This window comes from Neovison vison, chromosome 2, assembly GCF_020171115.1.
Source record: "Neovison vison isolate M4711 chromosome 2, ASM_NN_V1, whole genome shotgun sequence".
Lineage (NCBI taxonomy): Eukaryota > Metazoa > Chordata > Mammalia > Carnivora > Mustelidae > Neogale > Neogale vison.
The window spans coordinates 214965851-214988420 of NC_058092.1; the positions used below are offsets into that span (position 1 = coordinate 214965851).

Below are 22570 nucleotides of genomic sequence, written 5' to 3' on the forward strand. Positions count from 1 at the left end.
AAATGGGATCCTTGCCACATATAATGGTCAGAATTTGCATTGAAATTCATCTTCACCTAGAGTAGGCTCCAAATGCTAGAGGGAAGGGAACTAACATTTGATTGTATTTTATGTAATCTTCCCAACTGTACTGGAGTAGAGAACATCATTCCATATTGAGGAAAGGCTGAGAGAGGTTACATACTTTAACTGAAACCACGCAGCTTGTTATGGTGGAGTTAGGAGTTTAAGTCGGGTCTCAATATCTCTACCTTGCATTTTTACACACTGTTCCTAATTGCTTCTCATAGTGGGGACCCCAGTGTCCATCCCACTCAAGGGAGGAAGAATATGGGAGCAAAGGGGCTTTTGAGAATATGAAGATGGCACCCACCTTGGGCAAAGGGAGCATTGGTGACAGAATGGGAGAGATGGGATTGGAGCAGGAATTACAGGAACACTGGGGGTGTGGTGCAGTGGAGGAATAACAAAGCAAGGTGACAGGTGCCCTGAAGTTGAAGGGAAAGCCCAGGATTGTTTCTCTTCATTCTTTTGGATCTTTTGTTCCCCCTCTGTAGATTTCTACTGAAGAGGAATCCACCAAAAGGAAAAAGAGCCAGAAAGGGCCAGCAAAAACAAAAAAGTTGAAAACCGAAAAGAGAGAAAGCAGCAAGTCTATAAGAGAGAAGTTTGAAATCCTTAATATTGAGGTTTGTTACAGTTTGGTTTTGTTGTAAACGAACTACCTGGGTTGCTTATATTTTATATGCTCTTCCCTTTCTCGTTTCCTCCATTCCTTTTGTATATATACACACGTGTGTGTGTGCACACGTGCACGCACGCGTAAAGATTATTGCAGTTCATGCTCAGAATTGAATATTATCACCTTCGAGTATTAACCAATGCCTGGGGTCATGTGTCATTTTTCTTTTTAGCTGTTGAGTCCCTCATTGTGCTTGTGTCTTCATGGAATGTGTTTCAGTAGCTTCATAGGTTAGAACTGGCGATAACTTTTAAACCTTTCTACTTCTACTCTTTCATTTCATAGCTATGGGAATTCCTTTGGAGAAGTGAAGTGGTCTTTTAATGTTCTTTATGTTTTTAGATTATAACTTGGGTATGTGTTGTAAAAAAAAAAAAGAAAAAGAAAAGCTAAATGGTTCCTAAGGAAAAGATTCAAATTCAGCCTGTAGAAGTGTTTTGCTTGTTGGGACTAGAAGCCAAGCCCCCCAACATCCTCAGCCATTGTTCTTTTCCCTCTTGTGCACATTTCACTTTTCCTCTTCTAGTCCCTGTGTGAGGGGATGCGGATTTTGGGTTGCGTGAAGGAAGTAAATGAACTGGAACTGGTGATTAGTCTCCCCAATGGACTTCGGGGCTTTGTGCAAGTCACTGAAATCTGTGATGCCTACACCAAAAAGTTGAATGAGCAGGTGGCTCAAGAAGAACCTGTGAAGGTAAGGGAAGCCTGGATGTACTCTGATGGGAACTAAGTGGTGTACAAGCAGATGTAAAATTACAACTTTGCTAAGTGCTAAGAAGTCAAGTCAAGGCACAAGGGATGATGAGAGTTTATAACGGGATTTTTTTTTTCTTTCTCAAATAAGAGGATTTTGACTTAGCCCAGAGAGCCTGGAGGACTTCCTGAGGAAGGGATGCTTGAACTGAGATCTGAAGGACAAGTGTGTACTGGGTAAAGAAGGAAGGGAGGTCAAGCAGAAGGAGCATAATGTGGAACAGAGAGAAGGCTAGTGTGGCTAGAGCAGAGAGAGCAAGGGAGAGAGTGGTATGGGTTGGGGCAGGAGAGCTAGGTGGAGGCTAGACCATGTTAAAGATTGATTTTTAATTCTAGAACCAATGGGAAGCCCTCGAAGTGTTCTCACTGGGGCAGGTGATGGGTAGACAGCATAGAGAAGAGAAGGAAGAGGCATGTAGTTGCCTAGGGACCAGTTAAGGAGTTACTGTAGTAGCCCAGCTCTGAGATTGACAGCAGGCTGTGTTTAGGGTTTACCTACTGAGGAGGTCAAGTCAGTGCCCACAGATGGATTTGATATGGGGGATAAATCCTAATCTTCTGTTGTGTGTGAGTTGATGGTCAGCCTTGCCATTCTGAGAATGAAACCCTGAGAGCGGACCTGGGTTGGGAGAGATGACCACGATTTTATTTTTTGCTGTGTTGAATTTGAGGAACAGTTGAGACATCCAGTAGACAGGTGATTTCAGAGCTCAGAGTAGTATAGGCTAGACACATACATGTGTGAGACTACTCTGTGTAGGTGGTAACTGAAGCTAGAAGAGGGAAGAAGGGCCTAGAAGGAGTGGAAAAAGTGAGAAGAGACTGAAAGATGGACCCTCAAGTGAATACTGACCCTGGAGAAAGACTTGAGTCTTGAGTACTTTTTTTTTTTTAGATTTTATTTATTTGTTTATTTGAGAGAGAGTGCGCACATGCACACATCTGTGCGCAGCAGGGAAAGGCAGAAGGAGAGGGAGGGAATCTCAAGCGACTCCTCACTGAGCACAAGACCCCATGCAGGGCTCCATCCCACAACCCTGAGATCACGACCAGAGCTGACCAAGAGTCAGACGCTCAATTGCCGAAACCACCCAGGTGCCCCAGCCAGTGTTAAATGCTCTCTAAAGGTCACATATAAGAAGGACTGTGAAACAAGTTACTGGATTTAGCAACATGAAGATCACTGGCAATTTTATTGGGAGTTAAAGTGGTGGGTGAGGGGTGGAACACAGTTCCAGTGAGCTGAAGGGCGAGTAGGAGATGAAGAGTGGAGAATGTGAATACAGACGACTCTTGACAAGTCATCTACATTTGCCTGTTCAGGTGGAGATATTTGGAGGTCTTACGCTGAAATAAAAGACTGTGACTTGGCCACAGATCCCTCTTCCTTTGGCGAGTGGTTACTTTCTTCATGCACTTTTTGGGCTCTTTGGGGTCTGAGGATGAGAAACCATAGAGTGAGGTTGGGCAGTGGTATGTTGGTTCATGGGAGGAGTGGGTATCAGATTGTTCTCATTTATATTATGCAGGACCTGGTCGGCTTGCCTGAACTCTTCTCACCTGGCATGCTGGTGAGGTGTGTGGTGAGCAGTGTGGGCATTACAGAGAGGGGCAAAAAGAGTGTCAAGTTATCTCTGAACCCCAGAAATGTCAACGAAGTGCTAAGTGCTGAGGCCCTGAAGCTTGGCATGGTACGTATGGGGTCAAGGAAGAGGAGCAGACAGTGTGCCTTTTTCCTGCCTTGTCTCTAGGAAGTATCTAGACCACCTTTTACTTTCAGCTTAACTATTATACACAGGGGTGGGTTTTTTCCTGGGGAGAAGGTCTCTAGGGTGCTTAGGTACTTAATGGAAATCGAAGGCTTGAGCCTAATCACAATACCTTGGAGGGGGAAAAGGGAAAATTCACTGGTGGCCTATTAAAAAAAAAATACCTCCAAGGAGGTTTAGCAGGGTGAGGAGTTCCTCAAAGTGCCTTACTTACCAAGACTTGTTCTTTACAGATAAAGTCATTTTTAGAGGCTTTCTGGCATCTCTGGGGAATGCTTGAGGGCTGGTCTCTGAGAGCAAGAGACAGGGTAGAGGTAGAGGTAGGGCAATGAGTCTGTCAGCTGTACTGATGGATAGCTCACTACTGAGTCTCCCAGTCCTGTGGAGAGTTAGGAGAAGTTAGTCCTATTCTCTGAGTCCCAACGTCTGCTAGATAAAAAACACATTCATAAACTACACTGATCTCGGTGCTCTTGTAATTAAGAGAAAGGAGATCAATATGATTTTTTAACTTTTAGATAGAAGCAACCAGTTTGGGACAGGTCCTGAAAGCTGGCCAGAAAGGGGACTAAAAGTAAGCCAAGGTGCAGGAAATTGACAAATGTCAAAAGCCTGCTGTTTGGCAGGGGCTGTTTTGACATTTCATCTGAAGAAATTCTCACAGCAATCCTGTGAGGCGGAAGATAGATATTCCTCTTATGTATTTGGGAAAATGGACTCAGGTTATGACTTGCCAAAGACCAAATGGTAAGAGCCAGATTTGAATTTTACACTGCTTCCCATGAAATGTAAAGGAGGCTGGCAAGATTTTTTTTTTTTTTAAGTCTTGGAGACACTTAGAAAAGACATAGTGACAGCTAGAAGAGTAGTTTTGGATTAGTCATGGCTCTGGGAGTGACCTTGCAGGGCAATCTGGTTTACTCCTCTTTGTGTAACAATAGTCTTTCCTGTCTTTTGAAAATTCTCTAGGGGAGAAACCCCTCTTTTTCATTCCATTCAGCTGTGTATAACACTTCTTGCTGTCTGGAAACCATAACATTCCTCAAGCCCTGGGAGAATGAAAGCTGATGTCTTTCCCTTTTCTATCCTCAAGTGGGACCGAAGTTATTAGGGGAGGCTTTGGGGGAGGATTGTGGGATGATGTGTCAAGATTGATGGTGGGAACATTTGTGTCTGGTAGTAGATTTCTGTTGTGTGTCCCATTACCTTTGACTTTTGAACTCTGGGGAATGCTTTCTCTTTCTCCAGCTGCTCACAGGCACTGTGTCCAGCCTGGAAGACCATGGCTACGTGGTGGACATTGGTGTTAGTGGGGCCAGAGCCTTTTTGCCACTACAGAAAGCCCAGGAGTATATCCGACAGAAGAACAAAGGTGAGGGGAGGAAAAGGGCCCTCTGCATGGTAGGGAGGCGGTGCATGTGGGGATGGTGTGTAAATACCATTTGGTGAATAAAATGACAGAATGGTGACTCCAAAGGCTGTTGACAGATTTCTAAAATGATTGTTAATCCTAGCCGATAGGAAAGGGAATGTGTGCAAAGGACCAGTGAATGACAGGGTCTGAGATCCAATGGCCCCGTTTCACTTTTCTCACCTAGAAGATTCCACTGAAATTTGGGCCTCCTGGGCCTCTGAACCAGCACTCTTCCTGCCTTGTTGAGAGTTTCATATTTTTAAGTGGCGTTGATACCAAATCAGTCAGGGTCACTTTATTTCCCTCTTTTAATTGGTCACTGAGAGATTGGGAACATGGATATTACATGGTAACTGGGCAGGTAGACCATAGATCTTTACAGATAGTGCTTGAGTCCAAGTTAAGAGCCATTCTCATGAAGGTATTTTTCCTTTTGGGGGCTGGGGCTGGGGCTTGCAGGTGCTAAACTGAAGGTGGGGCAGTACCTGCACTGCATCATTGAGGAGGTCAAAGGCAATGGAGGAGTGGTTGGTCTGTCTATTGGTCATTCTGAAGTTTCTGCTGCCATTGCTACTGAGGAGCAAAACTGGACCCTTAATAACTTGCTACCAGGACTGGTGGTCAAAGCCCAGGTACAGAAGGTAAGCCATTCATTATCAGTACTGTTTTATAAAATAGAGATAATTTGTGTTGTAGTGCATGTGCACAGTCTGAAACTGTGCTACCCAGTAGGGTAGATATTGGTCACTTGTGGCTTATTACACACTGAAAATGTAGCAAGTGCCATATGTTGAAATGATAATATTTTGGATGTATTGGGTTAACCAGTTATTAAAATAAATTTCATCTGTTTCTTTGTAGTTTTTAAATGTGACCGCTGGTGAAGTTAATTACTGTTACACATGGGTTATGTTTCTTTTGGACAGTGCTGACTGAGAGAGTCAAATAGTTTTTTGTTTTTAAAGATTTTATTTATTTTGGGGGAAGGGGAGAGACAGAGGGAGAAGAGAATCTCAGGCAGACTCCACGTTGAACACAGAGCCCAACACAGGGCTCAATCCTAGGGCCCTGAAACCATAACCTGAGCTGAAATCAAGAGATGGATGTTTAACCGACGGTGCCAGCCAGGCACCCTGAAAAAGTCAGGCTTTTTTAAAAAAATTTATTTTATTTTTTTATAAAAGCTTTTATTAAAAGGCTTTTTTTTTTTTTTAAAGATTTTATTTATTTATTTAACAGACAGAGATCACAAGTAGTTAGAGAGGCAGGCAGAGAGAGAGGAGGAAGCAGGCTCCCTGCTGAGCAGAGAGCCCGATAACAGGGCTTGATCCCAGGACCCTGGGATCATGACCTGAGCTGAAGGCAGAGGCTTTAACCCACTGAGCCCCCCAGGCGCCCTAAAAGGCTTTTATAACAAAGAACTATCTCATCTCTTCTAACTCCATCTTTCACTCTTTTATTTTTGGAAATTTACCTCTGTATTTGTCAAGTAATAAACTTCTGCTGGTATCTCTTGGTTTATCAATTTTAGGCATTGAGTTTTAACTTCTTACCATGGTAAGGTGATAATAAGACGATTTGGCTCTCTTAATTTTCCCTTTCCTTCCTTCACCCTCCTGAGATATAATAAATTTTTGGCTAAATCGTTATTCAGAGCTTAAATTACTGTGGTTATATAAATATTATTTACTGCTGAGCTAGATAACGTACCATGATTGTTTCTCAAATAGCTTTTCCCCTGGAGCTGATAATCAGCTTTTTTTTAAAAAAAATATTTTGTTTATTTGACAGAGAGAGCTCACAAGTCGGCAGAGAGGCAGGCAGAGAGAGGGGGGGAAGCAGGCTCCCCGCTGAGCAGAGAGCCTGATGCGGGCCTCGATCCCAGGACCCTGAGATCATGACCTGAGCTGAAGGCAGAAGCTTAACCCACTGAGCCACCCAGGCGCCCACCTTTTTTTTTTTAAAGATTTTATTTACTTAAAAAAGAGTGAGAGAGAGCACGAGTGGGGATAATACATCTTGTAGTTATTTTCCTCATACTGCATTTTTCCATAAAGGTGTTTAAACCTTAGTTCCTTTTTTTAATACCTACCTAGAGCTCTTTTTACTGTTATCCTCCTCCTGTCTAGACCAGTTGCTCTGGTAGGACTCCTGCAGAGCTGATATCCTAGGATATCCTTTCTTGGTCATCTGGGATCCTTCCCCTCTTTCTCTATATTGGAGTCTTCTTTGATTCCACATAGTCCTCTTTTTTGGTTTACTTGCTCATTTTTGTGTGGTGCATTCTCCAGAAGCATCCTTGGTAAGATACACGGGAGGTTAATTTCCTGACCTAGGGTGCTGGGGATCCCCCAGACCACTCCCAGGCTTGCTGATGCTCTAGAAGTTCTCAGAGGACTCCATATAGTGACACTTGTGACTGTGGTTTATTACAGTGGAAGGAAGCCAAGCAAAATCAGAAAGGGAAAAGGCATCAGGAGCACAAGCTTCCAAGAGTCCTTTCCCAGTGGAGTCACAAAGGGTGTAACTGTCTCTTTGGGAAGCTCATGAGAGAGTCAGTGCCCAAGAGTTTTTACTGGGGCTGCTCATGTAGGTACCCTCTTCTTGATGTGTACCAAAATTACAGATACCATGCTGTTGACACAAACAGTTCAGGTGCCGAGAGTTGTGGGAACGTTTGTAAAATCTAAATTTTCAGACAGCAGCCAATGGCCAACCTTGCCAGCAGGCTTTTCTGAGGATCACATTCTGGGTCTTTCTGTGTTACTCTTTGCTGCACACCTCGTATGTCTGAAAATATCTTGACTCACATGTGATTGGTAGTCAAGCTAGGATTAGAATTCTTTGTCAAAAATAACAAGACCTGTTGCCATTGTTATCTAGCCTCTGGTGCTCTTAAAAAGTCTAGTGCTACTTTGATTTCTCTTTCTCATATATGTTTCTTCTTTTTGGCAGAGTTCAGGAATTTTTTTTTTTTTTTAAGATTTACTTATTTACTTTAAAGAGGGAGAATGAGAGGTGGGGGAGTTGCAGAGGGAGAAAGAGAAAGAAAGACTCTCTAGCAGATTCCCCAATGAGTGCAGAGCCCAATTTGGGGCTCAATCCTATGACCCCAAGATCATGACCTGAGCTGAAAGCAAGAGTCAGATGCGCAACCAACTGAGCCATCCAGGCGCCCCTTGGAAGAGTTTAAGAATTTTATTGTTATCCCTTTTAAGCTTTCATGATGGGGCACCTGGGTGGCTCAGTCAGTTAAGTGGCTGCCTTCAGCTCAGGTCATGATCCCAGGGTCCTGGGATCTAGTCCCACATCTGGATCCCTGCTCCGAGGAGAGCCTGCTTCTCCCTTTCCCTCTGCTTGCCACTCTGCCTACTTGTGCTGTCTCTCTGTCAAATAAATAAAATCTTAAAAAGAAAAAAATAAAGATTTCATGATGATGTGTTTTGGTGTGATCTCTTTCCATTTATTTGTTTTACAATCCAGAAATGCAGATCTTTCAATTCTGAGAAAATTTCTTGTATTACTGGGTTTTTTCTCTTTTTTTCTTTTTCTATTTTCAAATTGACATATAATTCACATATGGGAGGATACACCCCTTTTAATGTATAACTCAGTAATTTTTTAGTGTGTTCACGAAGGTGTGCAGCCATCACCACTATTTGATTCCAGAACATTTTCATTACCCCAGTAAGAGATCCTGTACACATGGATGGTTACTCTCCATCTCTCCCTCTCTTAAGCCCGTGGCTCTACTTTTTATCTCTAGATTTGTCTATTCTGGATATTTCATATAAATGGTATCATACAATATGTGGCCTTTTATATCGGGTTCTGTCACTTAGCATGTTTTCAAGGCTCATCCATGTTGTAGCATGTTGCAGCATGTGATTCATTTCTTTTTATGGCTAAATACTATTCCACAGTGTGGAGATGGCACATTTTGTTTCCGCATTCATCAGTTAGGGGACATTTGGGTTGTTTCTGCTCTGGGCTCTTATGAGTAAAGCTGCTGTGAGATTGCTGTGTAAGTTTCTGTGTGAACGTAAGTTTTCATTTCTCTTAGGCATATACTTAGGAACAGAACTGCTGGTCGGTAACTGACCTTTTAGAGGAAGAGCCAAAATGGCGGTACCAGTTTACATTCCCATCAGCAGTTAAGGGTTCCAGTTTCTTCCCATTTTCACAAATAGTTGTTATTATGCTTTTTATTATAGCCATCCTAGTGGGTATGAAGTGGTATCTCCTTGTGATTTTGATTTGCATTTCCCTGATGATTAGCAATGTTAAGCATCTTTTCATGGGCCGGTTGTGTTCCGACCACTCGTGTATCTTCTTTGGAGAAATATCTATTCAAAAGTTCTTTGTCCATCTTAAAGTTAGGTTATCTTGTTATTATTAAGTTGTAAGAGTTCTTTATATAGTCTGGATACTAGCTTCTTATCCGACTTTTTTTTTTTAAATGTAGTTTCTTATTTCTCTCGAACTCTGGATTATATTAGGCTTAATGTTTCAGTTCTTTAATTTTTCTTATTTTTTCATCTCACCTTTGTTTTGGTATGTCATGTATTTTTCTGTATCGTGCCTTCTGGGAGACTCTCTTCAGTTTTAACTTTGTACTCTCTCTTAAATGTTTGTTTTGATTGTCATTGTATGAGTGAGGTGCTGGAACACTTTGTATACCTGGTTGAGTGGGACGTGTTGATGACCTCACGCTCAGAATCCGGAGCTAGCAGACTTGAACAGCTCCCAATGTCATTGGTGTTGAGTCTTCTTTAGTTTGTTAGATTTCTCTAGAAAGGATCTGTTAATCTGTTAATTTCTCTTCAGGAGGATATAATCCTGGCCTGAAAGCTAGGTGGTATATAATACTCAGAGTTTTTCTTAATCTACATTTTCAGGGTTTGCACTCTCCCTGTCTTTTGAGTCTGTGTACATGTTTCCTAGAGAATAACTCTCATTTTCTGTGAAGCAGGAGAGGCATAGACCTTGTAGTTTGAGGAGAGGACCTGGGGGTTTAACTTTGTTTCCCAGATTTCAGTCTTCTGCCTCATTGATCTCTTTTGAGGTTCTTGTCACCTCTAATTGCTTAGCTTCTGGGGGGCTCCTTAGGGTGAATCAGCATGGGCAATATCTCCCTTTTGCTGGCATTAGGGTTTTGCGTTCTCAGTCTGGGCAGATCACCAAGTTAGCAACAGTTTGCCCAGGCGATCGGGCTGGCAGTTCCCCTAGGATCCTTGTGCAAATGACCCTCCATCCCATCAGGAAATCTCAAGTTGGGAGGATTGATGCCTCTCATGCCAGAAGGGAGGTAAGCTTACTGAACAAAGGAACAGCTAGGGGATGCCTGGATAGCTCAGTCGGTTAAGCGCCTGCCTTTGGCTCAGGTCATGATCCCAGGGTCCTGGGATCGAGCCCCACATGGGACTCCTTGCTTGTCAGGGAGCCTGCTTCTCTCTCTCCCTCTGCCGGCCACTCTGCCTGCTTGTGTTCTCTCTCTCTGTGTCAAATAAATAAGTAAGATCTTAAAAAAAAAAATAGTTCTGGGTGTTGTCCTGCCACTTAATTTTAAGGAAGAAGAATTGATAAGGGTTAGCTGAGGGAGGAGAGAGATGCAGTTGTGGAAAACACAGCAGTGAGGGTTTCGTATGAACAGTGTCTCACATTCTTGGTTCCTTCTTGTTCCGTATATTTCTAGGTGACTCCAGTTGGCCTTACACTAAACTTTCTTTCATTCTTCACTGGCCTGGTCGACTTTATGCACCTGGATCCCAAGAAAGCTGGAACATATTTCTCAAATCAAGCAGTAAGAAACGTTTTCTTAATTCCAGTTGTATCCCAAACAGCTGTCTGGTATTGCAGCTAGCTATGAGCAGATCCTAGGGCTGCGTATGTACAGGTATTAGAGGTGGTGAGGGGAATGAAATGTGTTTTGGAAGGACCACAGGAAGCCACGGCGGTTATTTCTGTGGATTGAGATTAGAGAAGGAATCTATGAAAAAGAAGGCAACTTGTAGTTTGTATTTCTTATTGTTTTATGTAGTTTGGTTTTGGCGGGGGTGGGTAGTGGATCTTTTGCTGTTATCATTTAAGGTGTTTAAGAATATTTAAAGTAAAAGAACAAAATATGCATTTAAATAGAAAATGCAATTTAAAAGCACTATGGATACAGTAGATCCAGCTTTGAAAAAATTTTATTTTTAAAAAGATTTTATTTATGTATTTTAGAGAGAGGGAATGTGTGCATGTGTGAGTGTGAGCTGAGGGAGGGGAAGAGGGAGAGAGAGAATCTCAAGTAGGCTCTGTGCTGAGTGTGGAACCCGATGTGGGGCTCAATCTCATGACCCTGAAATTATGACCTGAGCTGAATGAAGAGTTGGGCACTTTAACCAACTGAGCCACCTAGGTGCTCTGAAAAAATTTTTATTTTTACTTCAAAAAGTTTTTTTTTAATTTTTAAGGATTTTATTCATTAGGGAGAGAGTGTGCATGTGTGTGTGCATAAACCAGGGAGGGATAAAGGGAGAAGGAGAAGCAGACTCTTCCTGCTGAGCAAAGAGACTGATGCAGAGCTAAGTCCCAGGACCCTGAGATCATGACCTGAACCAAAGGCAGATGCTTAGCTGAGTGAGCCACCAAGGTCTCCCTGAAAATTTTTTTTAATGGTACACCTGGTTAAAATACTGACAGATTATACCATGTGGTGGTAATAATGATTAACTGGCTGATTTTTCTATATTTACCTAAATATCCAAATTTTCTGCAGTGATCGTGACTATTTGGGAAGAAAGTCCCGATATATGTTATTCATAGTTTTTATTTTTATTTATTTATTTATTTATTTAAAAGGCAATCTTTTATTTATTTATTTATTTATTTGACAGACAGAGATCACAAGAAGGCAGAGAGGCAGAGAGAGAGAGGAGGAAGCAGGATCCCTGCTGAGCAGAGAGCCCGATGCGGGACTCGATCCCGGAACCCCGAGATCATGACCTGAGCCGAAGGCAGCGGCTCAACCCACTGAGCCACCCAGGCGCCCCTATTCAGAGTTTTTAAAAGAATCCTAAAATGATTTTCTTTCTTTTCTTTTTTGCTTTTAACAGTAATATATGCTATCGGATTCTACAGAGACATGTTTTTTAGCTAAACAAGTTTTCCCAGCACTTAGTGATAATATTAACTGTTTGGTGAACTTTTTTCTAGTAACTTTTTCTCTTTACAATCCTCTTTGTGTACAAAATGTAGACATTTTACATGCTGTGACCTTGTGATCAGGCAGGCTGTTCCTGGTGTGTTTTAGGCGGGTCTTTGGTACAGTGATGTTGGGACATGGCTTCTGTCGCATATGCGTTACTAGCCTCATGGTGTTAAGGGAACCCTGGTATGTTTTCCTGGCCTTGAGTGAGCATGAATTTAGTTAGACGCAGTTTCTCTGGGGCATTTTGTTTGACTTTTGCCCAATTTTGTTTGGATTGTCCTAGTTGATATTCCTGCTTCCATCCATAATCTGGGCAGCAGATGTGGAGTCTTGAACTCCGAAAGTCTGCTCTGGGGGCCTGATATTCTGTGTGCCTCCTCCTGCTCACGATTCTCTTTCTCTTATCTAGGTAAGGGCCTGTGTTCTCTGTGTCCATCCTCGGACCAGGGCTGTGCGGCTGAGCCTGCGTCCCATCTTCCTGCAGCCGGGGCGCTCCCTCACCCGGCTCTCTTGCCAGCATCTGGGAGCCGTGCTGGAGGACGTTCCTGTCCAGAGCTTTATCAGCAAGGCCGGCGCCACCTTCAGGCTGAAGGATGGGGCACTGGCCTATGCCCGGGTGAGGAGGTGTTTTCGTTTCAGTGGGCTCTTATCACTAGAGAGACTTTGGGGTCATGTGGGTCCTTTTCTGTTTTCTACATCCCTTGTATTAGTGCCTATTTTTGAGTATCCCCAGGTGTGGCAGACTCTGCAGAAGGATTAGAACAATATCTGTTTGTTCTTAGAATTCTTTAGGATTAATTTGACTGACTTTGATACCTGGTCGATAGTAGGTACAAGAATGAGTCAGATCTACACCAGAGCTTGGCAAAGGTTTTGAAAGGGCCAGGTAATAAATTTTTCAGGTTTGAGGGCCATTCGATCTGTCCTAACTACTCAGCTCTGTTGTAACCGGAAAGCAGCCATAGACAGTACGTAAATGAAGGGGCATGGCTGTGTTCAGTAAAACTTTTATTTGCAAAATAGGCACTATTTTGAGCTATAGGTTTCGGACCCATGATTTAGAGGGTTCTCTGACCTTATAGTCTGTTCTCTGTTCTCTGACCTTATAGTCTATGACCGTAAAGAGCAGTGTTTTAGTTACCGGAATTATGTTAATAGGCGATCAACAGTGTTTTTATAGTAGGTGCTAAATGTGTCAGTGTGTTTTCATATCTGATTGCCTCAGATCTACTGTGTCTGGCTTGTGCTTAATCACTTGGTACTTTGTAGCTCAGCCATCTCTCCGACTCGAAAAACGTCTTCAGTGCTGACTCCTTTAAGCCAGGGAACACTCACAAGTGTAGAATCATCGATTACAGCCAAATGGATGAGCTGGCCTTGCTCTCTCTGAGGACGTAAGTCTGTCATCGACACGTGTGGGGCTGGAGAAGTGTGCTTCTCTGGGGTTGCTCGCTCACAGTTTCTCCTGGCCTGACATGGTGACTCTTTTCTTTCTTGCCAGCATGATTTTGGGAGCTTTGAATTTTAGGTAGCCTCTACCCTGGCTTATTTGATTTTGTATTTTCTTTTTGTTCTAGGTCCATTATTGAAGCTCAGTACCTTAGATATCATGACATCAAACCTGGGGCACTGGTAGAGGTAAGACTCAAGCATATCGTTAGATACTCGTTTACCTTCAGACATTCTTTAGTTCACAGATTAACTGGCCGCTCATTAGTTCCCAAATGAACACATTTAAAGTCATGTTCCTTACCCCTGCCTGTTAACTGGAGATTCTTTTTCTTACCTTGGGTAACATGTAATTAATTTCAAGCTAAGGTCTTTAGGGTTTTTATTTTTTTTTTTTAAGATTTTATTTTATTTATTTGAGAGAGAGAGACAGTGAGAGAGAGCATGAGCGAGGAGAAGGTCAGAGAGCGAAGCAGACTCCCCATGGAGCTGGGAGCCTGATGTGGGACTCGATCCCGGGACTCCAGAATCACGCCCTGAGCCGGAGTCAGTCGTTTAACCAACTGCGCCACCCAGGCGTCCCTCAAGCTAAGGTCTTAATAGCATCACTCAAATACACAGAGGCAGTAGGTCATAAATCCTGGCATTTGATGGTATTTATGAGATTTGGGCAAAAGTTAGTTCTATGCTAGTTGAACTCCTGGGATGTTAGTACGAGGTCACTTGCAGTTGCCTCTCGTGTCCAGCCATTTAGCCCTAGTTGAGCAGATCTCCTTTATAGGTAGAGTTTGTTCCTTAGGAGACAGAATCCCCTCCTGCAAAGAATGTGCTCATGAGGTAGACAGAGAACATGTTCCCACAGAAAGATGCGAAGGTTCCTGTAAACAAAACAGACTGCATTCATGTCCGTGTGGGGTGTGTGCTTTACCCTGTGACATCTGGAATAACAGGCAGTTAGCCTGGGAAGCTGGGCTTCAAAAGAGAGATGTGACCTGCTTTGTTGTTAGAAGTAGAGGGGGAACAGCCATTCTTGAGGTATGATGGCGTCTTTTCTTTGGATTCTCTAGGGCACAGTGCTGACCATAAAGCCCTATGGGATGCTGGTGAAGGTGGGCGAGCAAATCCGGGGCCTGATACCACCCATGCACCTGGCCGACATCCTGATGAAGAATCCGGAAAAGAAGTACCACATCGGGGATGAGGTCAAGTGCCGGGTGAGCCTCCTGAAGGGTCTTGTTGGGGTTTAAGCCAGATGGGAAGAGAGCAATGCTTCTCAGCTGAAGTTTCTGCCTTTTTCCACAGAATGACCATGTAACATCTGTGGTTTGTATCTGGCATTGAGAAGAGAAAACCGGGTCTCTGCCCTTGAGAGTTTTGTAATATAATTGAGAGTCAAAATAATACATGAAGAGAGCAAGCCACTGTGTGACTTTTTGTTACATGGTTTGGTGCAGGCTCTGTGCTATGGTCGTATCTCAGAGGGGAGGCAAGGGTGGACTGGGTCAGCAGGAATATTGGTGATATCAGTAGTAACCACTGTAACCACCCCGTAACATGTATTTTGTGCCATTTGCTATCCTAAGCCCCTGACATGCATTATGTCATTTAATCCTTAAAACGATCCCATAAAGTAAGTACTGTTATCCTCATCTTGCAGTGGGGAAAGTAAAGTGTAGGAAAGGGAAGTCACACAGCTCGCTCAAAGTCACACAGCTAATAAATGGCAGAACCAGTTTTCACATTCAGGTCTCTATGACCATACGATCTTCTAGATTTCTGGCAGAGGTGGTACTTGAACTAGAAAGGATTTAAAGAGGAGCAAGGGGTGTGTTAGGCACAGAAATATCTAAACTAAGCTGCTGAAACTTGAGTGGTTTATAACAAAGTCTTGAATCCCAAGAGAAGCTTCACAGAGTTGTGAAGATTAAATGTGATATGCAGTACTTAACACAAGGCCTGGTGTGTGCAGGCACTCACAACGTTAGATTTTCTTCTTATTTCTTTTTTTTTTTTTTTTTTTTTTTTTAAGATTTTATTTTATTTATTTGAGAGAGAGAGACAGTGAGAGAGAGAATTAGCGAGGAGAAGGTCAGAGAGCGAAGCAGACTCCCCATGGAGCTGGGAGCCTGATGTGGGACTCGATCCCGGGACTCCAGGATCACGCCCTGAGCCGGAGGCAGTCGTTTAACCAACTGCGCCACCCAGGCATCCCTCTTTTTATTTCTTTATTGAGTCAAGAGAGATACTGACCACCCATTGGTGCAAAATTTTATAGTAGTGGAGTCAGGAAGTTAGAAACAAAGGAATTTATCTGCCCTTAAAGAGACGACCTGAGGGATGAGAGATGGTTGGATCTCTCAGTCTCAGTTAGTAGTTAATACAGTAGTACCGAGGTGGTGAGTTGGTTCAGTTGTTCATTCTGTATACGAGACGGCACGTGGTCTGGGAAGGAGCTGAGGTGGCATTGAAGGAGCTGACCCAGGATGCTGTGGAGGTGCAGGGGGACAGTGCGTGTGGATGCAGGCCCAGGAGGGAACGTATGGGAGGAAGTACTTTTGAAATAGGTGAATACTCCCAGATTATTATCCAGCAGGGAGCAGGGAAAGAGATAGGTTCTTAAGGACAGACCCTGGCCTTTGGGTTCAGAGGTTGCAGAGACCAGTCCGATGGCTCTCTTGATAACGGGTAACTTGATGACAACCAGTATTCTTCCCTTAGGTTTTGCTCTGTGATCCTGAAGCCAAGAAGCTGATGATGACGCTGAAGAAAACCCTAATTGAGTCCAAGCTGCCTGCCATTACCTCCTACGCTGATGCCAAGCCTGGTCTGCAGACCCATGGCTTCATCCTCAGGGTCAAGGACTATGGCTGCATTGTGAAGTTCTACAACGATGTGCAGGGACTGGTGCCCAAGCATGAGCTCAGTGCCGAGTATGTCCCTGACCCAGAGAGGGTCTTTTACGCTGGCCAGGTAACCCTTTCCTGGGACAGACCCATATCCTTGGTGACCCCATGAACTCAGATTTGACGGAGTAGTGGGAGGACGACTTTTTAAGGGCTAAGGAAGGGGCATGTGGGGCAGTGGGTTGGAGCCAGCTAGGTGGAGGAGATGGGGAACAGAACTGAGAGGAACCCTCAGGGGGTTTCAGCAGAAGCTGGCAAACTAAGTGACCTCAGCCCCACAACCTGGAAGAAATGAATTAGCCTTTCCCTATAACAAACGTGCTGGTGGCCCTCACATCAGAAATTGTTCTGAGGTCACTGTCACCACAAGATGGCAGTGCCATAAAACTAGTGAGTCTGGGTCTATCTAGGAAAAATAAGTTTTGAAAGCTTGGGGTTGTATCAAAAACTTATTCATGTTTTCCTCTCCCACGAAAGGTGGACGTGGGGGCAGGATTCTGTGTATCTTTCAGTACATTACTCTCCATTGCTTTCTGACCTGATCCTAGGTCTACATGCCTCTCCCTCTGCAGTGCTCGTGGAGGGCAGCTCTCTCCAGGGCCTGGCTGGCCTGCGGGGAAGAGTTAGCCAGGCAAGTGTGATTTCTCACTAGGTGGTGAAGGTTGTGGTGCTGAACTGTGAGCCATCCAAAGAGAGGATGCTTTTGTCCTTCAAGCTGTTGGTTGATCCAAAGAAGGAGCATCTGGGACACAGTCAGAAGAAAAGAAGAACTGTTAGCCTTGGACAGGTACCTGGACTTCTCCAGAGAAGCTACTTCAGTTGACAGTGGCAGAAAGTGGGGTGCCACTTACACGTGGGGCACTGGGACCTGTGAAGGGAAAGATGAAGGTAGCTAGATAAGGTTCTAGGGCTAGACAGAATTGAGGGTCTTGAAAGAGGGTTCTTTTCTGTGTGTCAGAGCAAATGGAAGCTGTCCAGGAAAGGAAGGCTCCATTCTTGTATAGCTATTCAGCAGTGTCCTGCTGTCCTCTTTCCTCTCTGGTCTTTAGGACCAGCCTGTGAGACTGCCTTTCCCCTGGGACTCAGTAGAGGGACTTGGGAGAGGAGGGATGTGAGCACTCAAATGGGTCCTGGTGTGTGTGCGGGTCCCTGGCGGGTCTTTGGGGGCAGTGGTGTGGGGTGTGGAAGAAAACTCCTCCTCTGATCTTGACCTCTTAGTGATTCCTGGTGCTGGGACTTCTCTCTGCCTGAGCCAGATGTGGTTGTTGTCTTCTCAGGACAAGTACCATTTTTTGTCTTTCTTCTCCTGAGTAGCTGGTGGATGTGAAGGTTTTAGAGAAGACCAAAGACGGGCTGGAGGTGGCTGTCCTGCCCTACAACACCCCCGCTTTCCTCCCCACGCCTCATCTGTCGGACCACGTCGCCAATGGCCCTCTGCTGTATCACTGGCTGCAGACCGGTGACACCCTTCACAGAGTACTCTGTCTCAGCCAGAGCGAGGGGCGTGTTGTATCCTTTACTGGCATCTGGAGAGCTGTGGGCCCTTGGGGGAAGACTCTGGGTCAGGCTCTGTTCCGAACTGGAAGCTCCATGGGAAAAAGTCAGTCATTTGACTTCAGAAGTACCTCCATAAAATGAAACCGGTGACCAGACTGTACTTTCCCTGCCTTCCCCTAGTGGAAAGTAAGAGGATTGAAGTTCTACCAGTAGAAACTCCTCAGGACAGAGTGGGAGTCTAAGGTGTCGGACAGGGGGCAGTGTGGCCTGCCAGGTCCAGCGGGATATCTCCAGTAGCCCATCTTGCCTTCTTATATGCAGTGCTGGCCCCTTGAGCTGGAACAATTAAGGAGGCAGCTGCTGTCCTCCTTCCCAATACCACCCCGCCCCCCGCCTGCCCGCCACCGCTACCAGGCCCATGGGGCTCCGGAGTATTCCCTTTGGTCTTGGTATGTGTACTTCAAAGGAGAACACTGCCTCTTCCTCACAGAATGCAAAATGAAATCTCTGAAGGGTGAAGATTGAGGAGGTGGGATAGAGTCGGTTAGTGTGAAGATTGTGGAGGATCCTGTCATGGTTGGTCCAGCTGCCAAACCACAGAGATGAGCCTGTCTCTTTTTGGTCCTCTTCAATAACCTGGGGATGAACTAACAGAGAAAGGAAGAACACTGGTTCTTAAACTTGAGAGTGTATCAGAATCACCTGGAGGCCTTGTTTACACAGCTTGTGGGGCCCCACTCCGGAGTCTGTGATTCAGTAGGTCTGGGACAGTGCTTGGAAGCTTGCATTTCTTTCTTTCTTTCTTTCTTTTTTTTTTTTTTAGATTTTTATTTATTTATTTGACAGACAGAGAGAGAGAGAGAGAGAGACAGCGAGAGAGAGAACACAAGCAGGGGGAATAGGAGAGAGAGGCAGGCTTCCCGCTGACTAGGGAGTCCAATGCAGGGCTCAATCCCAGAACCCTGGGATCATTACCTGAGCTGAAGGCAGACACTTAACAACTGAGCCCCCCAGGCACCCCAGGAGTTAGCATTTTAACAGATTCCAGGTGATGCTAGTGTTGTTAGTCTGCATGCTTAGAGAATCACTGTAGCAGTAGAGCAGGTTGAATGGAAAAAGGAGATGGAGAGATGGTTATTTCATCTTCCCTTTCTGGAATGTTCCTTGATGAAGTGCCATTAGCTCCTTTGTAGGAAGCCAGCTTTGGTCTCCACTGTGGAGGGTGGCCAGGATCCTAAAAGCTTTGCAGAAATCCATCCTGGGATGCTGCTCATCGGTTTTGTGAAGAGCATCAAGGACTATGGTGTGTTCGTCCAGTTCCCGTCAGGTCTTAGTGGACTGGCCCCCAAAGCTGTAAGTTCAGCTCCATGTACCAAGAGCCTTGGGGGAGAGATACTACAGTCATGGAACCTGAGAGTGGGAAGGTGCAGGATACCTTAATCCTTGTAAGGTTTTCAGGGGCAAGGCAGAAAGGCCACCTGGCTGAGGGGAATGGGGCCGAGATTATTGCCTAGCCATGTGTCCTGGTGCAGGGCTGTGTCCTGGAGGGAGGGGCATCTTTACTTCACAGTACAGCGTTGGGTAGGTGGGCAGGGACTGTTAAGACTAGTCTCCAGTGCCAGAATAGTGACTTACACTGTCAGCATGTATAGACATGGCCGTTAACTTTCCTGAGCCACTGAGTACCGGTTTTGCAACCTCTGGGGTTTTTGAGGCATCACGATACCAAGTACCTTGCAAGGATCCCCTCCACCACGGTGTCACTGAAGTCCTGAACTTTTCAGATTGCAAAAAGTCTTAGTGACCCCATCGTTGAACCCCTCGTGCCTGCTGACTAAACTGTGACCCAGAGTCGGAGGGAGTCTTAGCGAAGTCAGTGTAAGACGGTGGGAGAGCAGGTGGCCTGTAGTTTATTCATAAATACTTCTTCCTTTCCATAGGTTTATCCTCCTGATGTTTTCCCTAGACGGCTCTTATCTGTATCCCCTGCCAGAACAATTTGAGAGAAGAGGGGAAGCCTGCAGAAACATGCATAGCACAGGGCAGAGGGTTACCATCGTGTGTTAGAGACATGGCTTGCCAGTGATGTGCCTCCTTGGCTGGGGGCCCTCTAGAAGGCTGGCTTGGACAGCCAGGGCCTTGCACGGTTTTCTGGAAGGGGAGTAGAGCTGTGCTGAAGAGAGGGTTGAGGAATCTTCCTGGCCCCCATCTCTCCCCACTCCTTCCCCCACACATCCTTTCCTGGGGGCATGAAGTGAGTTGTTTTGATAGAGACTTCCTGTCTTTATTTTCTGCCTACTCGTTAGATCATGAGTGACAAGTTTGTGACTTCTACAAGTGACCACTTCGTCGAGGGGCAGACAGTGGTTGCGAAGGTGACCAACGTGGATGAGGAGAAGCAACGCATGCTGCTGTCACTGCGGCTGTCGGACTGTGGTCTGGGCGACCTGGCCACCACCAGTCTCCTCCTCCTGAGCCAGTGCCTGGAAGAGCGGCAGGGTGTGCGCAGCCTCATGAGCAACCGAGGTGGGGGCACATGGGCTGAGGGGGGTCAGGGGTGGGGAACGTCTGTTTTATTTGAGAGAGAGGCAGAGAGAGCACATGATTGGGAGGGACAGAAGGAGAACGAATGGCAAGCAGGCTCCGTGCTCGTCTGGATCCCATAACCCTGAGATCAGTACCTGAGTAGAAATCGAGAGTCAGATGCTTAACCAGCTGAGCCACCCAGACACCCCCCCCTTTTTTAATGGAAGTATAACTTGTATAAACTGCATATATCATTTAAGGTATAATTCAGTAAATGTTTATAAAACAAACACCCTCGTTTACTCAACCCAGATTCAGATAAAGGTCATTACCAGCATCCCAGAGGTCCCCCTTGTGTTCTCTGCCAGACCAAAGTCAGAACTTCCCCTAGTTCTGTGTCCTCAGGATTTGCATTTGTTGTGAATCCATTCACCTCTTCACTGCTCACTTACTCAGCCAATACCTGGTGGATGAGAGAATGGAGCAGGGACCTGCTGGAAGACTCTGAGGGGTGGTTATGTTGATTTCTAAAGTTTCCAGCCATCAGGGAGGATTGTTGGAATCCTTATGGGATTTGGGAATAAGAAACTTGAGAGGATAGATTCCAGACTGAAGCAGTGAAAATTCAGAAAGCAAAGGAAAGTGTGTGTTTGTGGTATTTGTTGGCTACTTTCATGAGTGATGGCCAGGGAGGGTCAGCAAAAGGTGCAGGTCTCTCTCCCGGCAATCAGAGTGTTCACGGGCGTCACATATTTCTACCAAAAGTGATCTGACCTTCGCAGTGCTCCAGGATTCTGCTCTCCTCTTGAGGCAGTGTGTTGCCAAAGGAAGAGAATGGTGAGTATTGTTTCTGCTTGTTAATCCTGTTTCCTTTGGGTCTCTCTGGCAGACTCTGTGTTGATCCAGACGTTGGCTGAGATGACACCCGGGATGGTCCTTGACCTAGAGGTGCAGGAGGTGTTGGAGGACGGCTCTGTAGTGTTCAGTGAGGGCCCCGTGCCTGGCCTGGTTCTGAGGGCCAGCAGATACCATCGGGCAGGTAAGCACTGCTGTCTCGCCCCTGGTGGTTCATGGGGGAAATTCTTCATCCCTTCTTCCCTCTCTTGGGTACAGAATTCCCAAATGCATAATATAGAGGAGCTGATTCAGTAGAAAATGTTAGCATCCCAGTCTTGTATCTATGTAAATCAAGACACTTGACAGCGTGCCAAAGAAGATCTAAGTGTGAATCCTATTGTTATAATTGGGTAAATCTAGATTTTTATATAGCAGGTTGTATAAATTAAGGCACACCTGAATTTAAAGTATGGGAGCTACACTTTTGGTTTTCCTTGCCCATATCATCCCAGGACGGATGTCCCCTTTTCTTTTTTGTCCCCAAGGGCTTGCAGGGCTCTTGGAGAGACGCTTCCTTCCCTGCTCCAGGAGGGCACTCATGCTGTGTTTGCTTCTGCCCTGCAGGGCAGGAGGTGGAACCTGGGCAGAAGAAGAAGGTTGTCATCTTAAATGTTGATATGTTGAAATTGGAGGTACATGTTTCCCTTTGCCACGATTTGGTGAACAGAAGAGCTAAAAAGGTAAGCTGGTGATGACTTCCATTCCCAAGGTTTCAAAGGCATCACCCACCTCATCAGCCCCACACACTTTGCTCGTGTTGGTGGTATAGTGGTGAGCATAGCTGCCTTCCACACACTTTGCTCAGGGGTTTCAGTGCAAATGCCTGTGGATGAGGTGATTGTCTGCCTGGGTTGGTGTGGGTCATTCCCATACCTCTTCTCTGGTCTTGGTGGGGTTAGTAATAGTATCGACTTGCACTCTGGTGCCAATGATAAATGATGTGGTCCCCTGGCTTAGAGCCGGGTGGATAGTGTAAATGAGTGCAGTGGGCACAGCCAGCCCACAGAGGGGCAGAGACGATTTCGTTCCATCTGCTTGTTGCCACGTGGGAACATCAGCATGTGCTATTGCCGAGTCTGATTTTTTTTTTTTTTTTAAAGAGTTTATTTATTTATTTGACAGAGAGAGATCACAAATAGGCAGAGAGGCAGGCAGAGAGAGAGAGGAGGAAGCAGGCTCCCTGCTGAGCAGAGGGCCCGATGCGGGACTCCATCCCAGGACCCTGAGATCATGGCCTGAGCCGAAGGCAGCGGCTTAACCCACTGAGCCACCTAGGCGCCCCCCGAGTCTGATTTTTAAGATGAGGCAGAATTTGACTTTTATTTGAAATAAATGTGGGAAATGTTGGAAACTGTTTTTTAAGACCTATAACCCAAACAAAATAGGTCTGTGCATAGTTCTGACATCCAGGCTGCTCATCCACAT

The 22570-nt window shown here is 45.3% G+C and overlaps 1 protein-coding gene across 3 annotated transcripts in view; it reads left to right on the top strand.

Moving 5' to 3' along the window:
- PDCD11 (programmed cell death 11) overlaps positions 1–22570 on the top strand; it is a 43149-nt gene that overhangs the window by 2498 nt on the left and 18081 nt on the right. For all 3 annotated transcript variants that reach the window (XM_044240428.1, XM_044240430.1, XM_044240429.1), the window contains exons 3-19: positions 558–689; positions 1269–1436; positions 3025–3186; positions 4513–4636; positions 5138–5319; positions 10374–10481; positions 12283–12489; positions 13143–13267; positions 13451–13511; positions 14390–14536; positions 16041–16292; positions 16878–17012; positions 17540–17734; positions 18905–19075; positions 20029–20248; positions 21138–21287; positions 21710–21825. In XM_044240428.1, the coding sequence (XP_044096363.1) occupies positions 558–689; positions 1269–1436; positions 3025–3186; positions 4513–4636; positions 5138–5319; positions 10374–10481; positions 12283–12489; positions 13143–13267; positions 13451–13511; positions 14390–14536; positions 16041–16292; positions 16878–17012; positions 17540–17734; positions 18905–19075; positions 20029–20248; positions 21138–21287; positions 21710–21825 (2655 nt within the window). The remainder of the gene's footprint in view (positions 1–557; positions 690–1268; positions 1437–3024; positions 3187–4512; positions 4637–5137; positions 5320–10373; positions 10482–12282; positions 12490–13142; positions 13268–13450; positions 13512–14389; positions 14537–16040; positions 16293–16877; positions 17013–17539; positions 17735–18904; positions 19076–20028; positions 20249–21137; positions 21288–21709; positions 21826–22570) is intronic.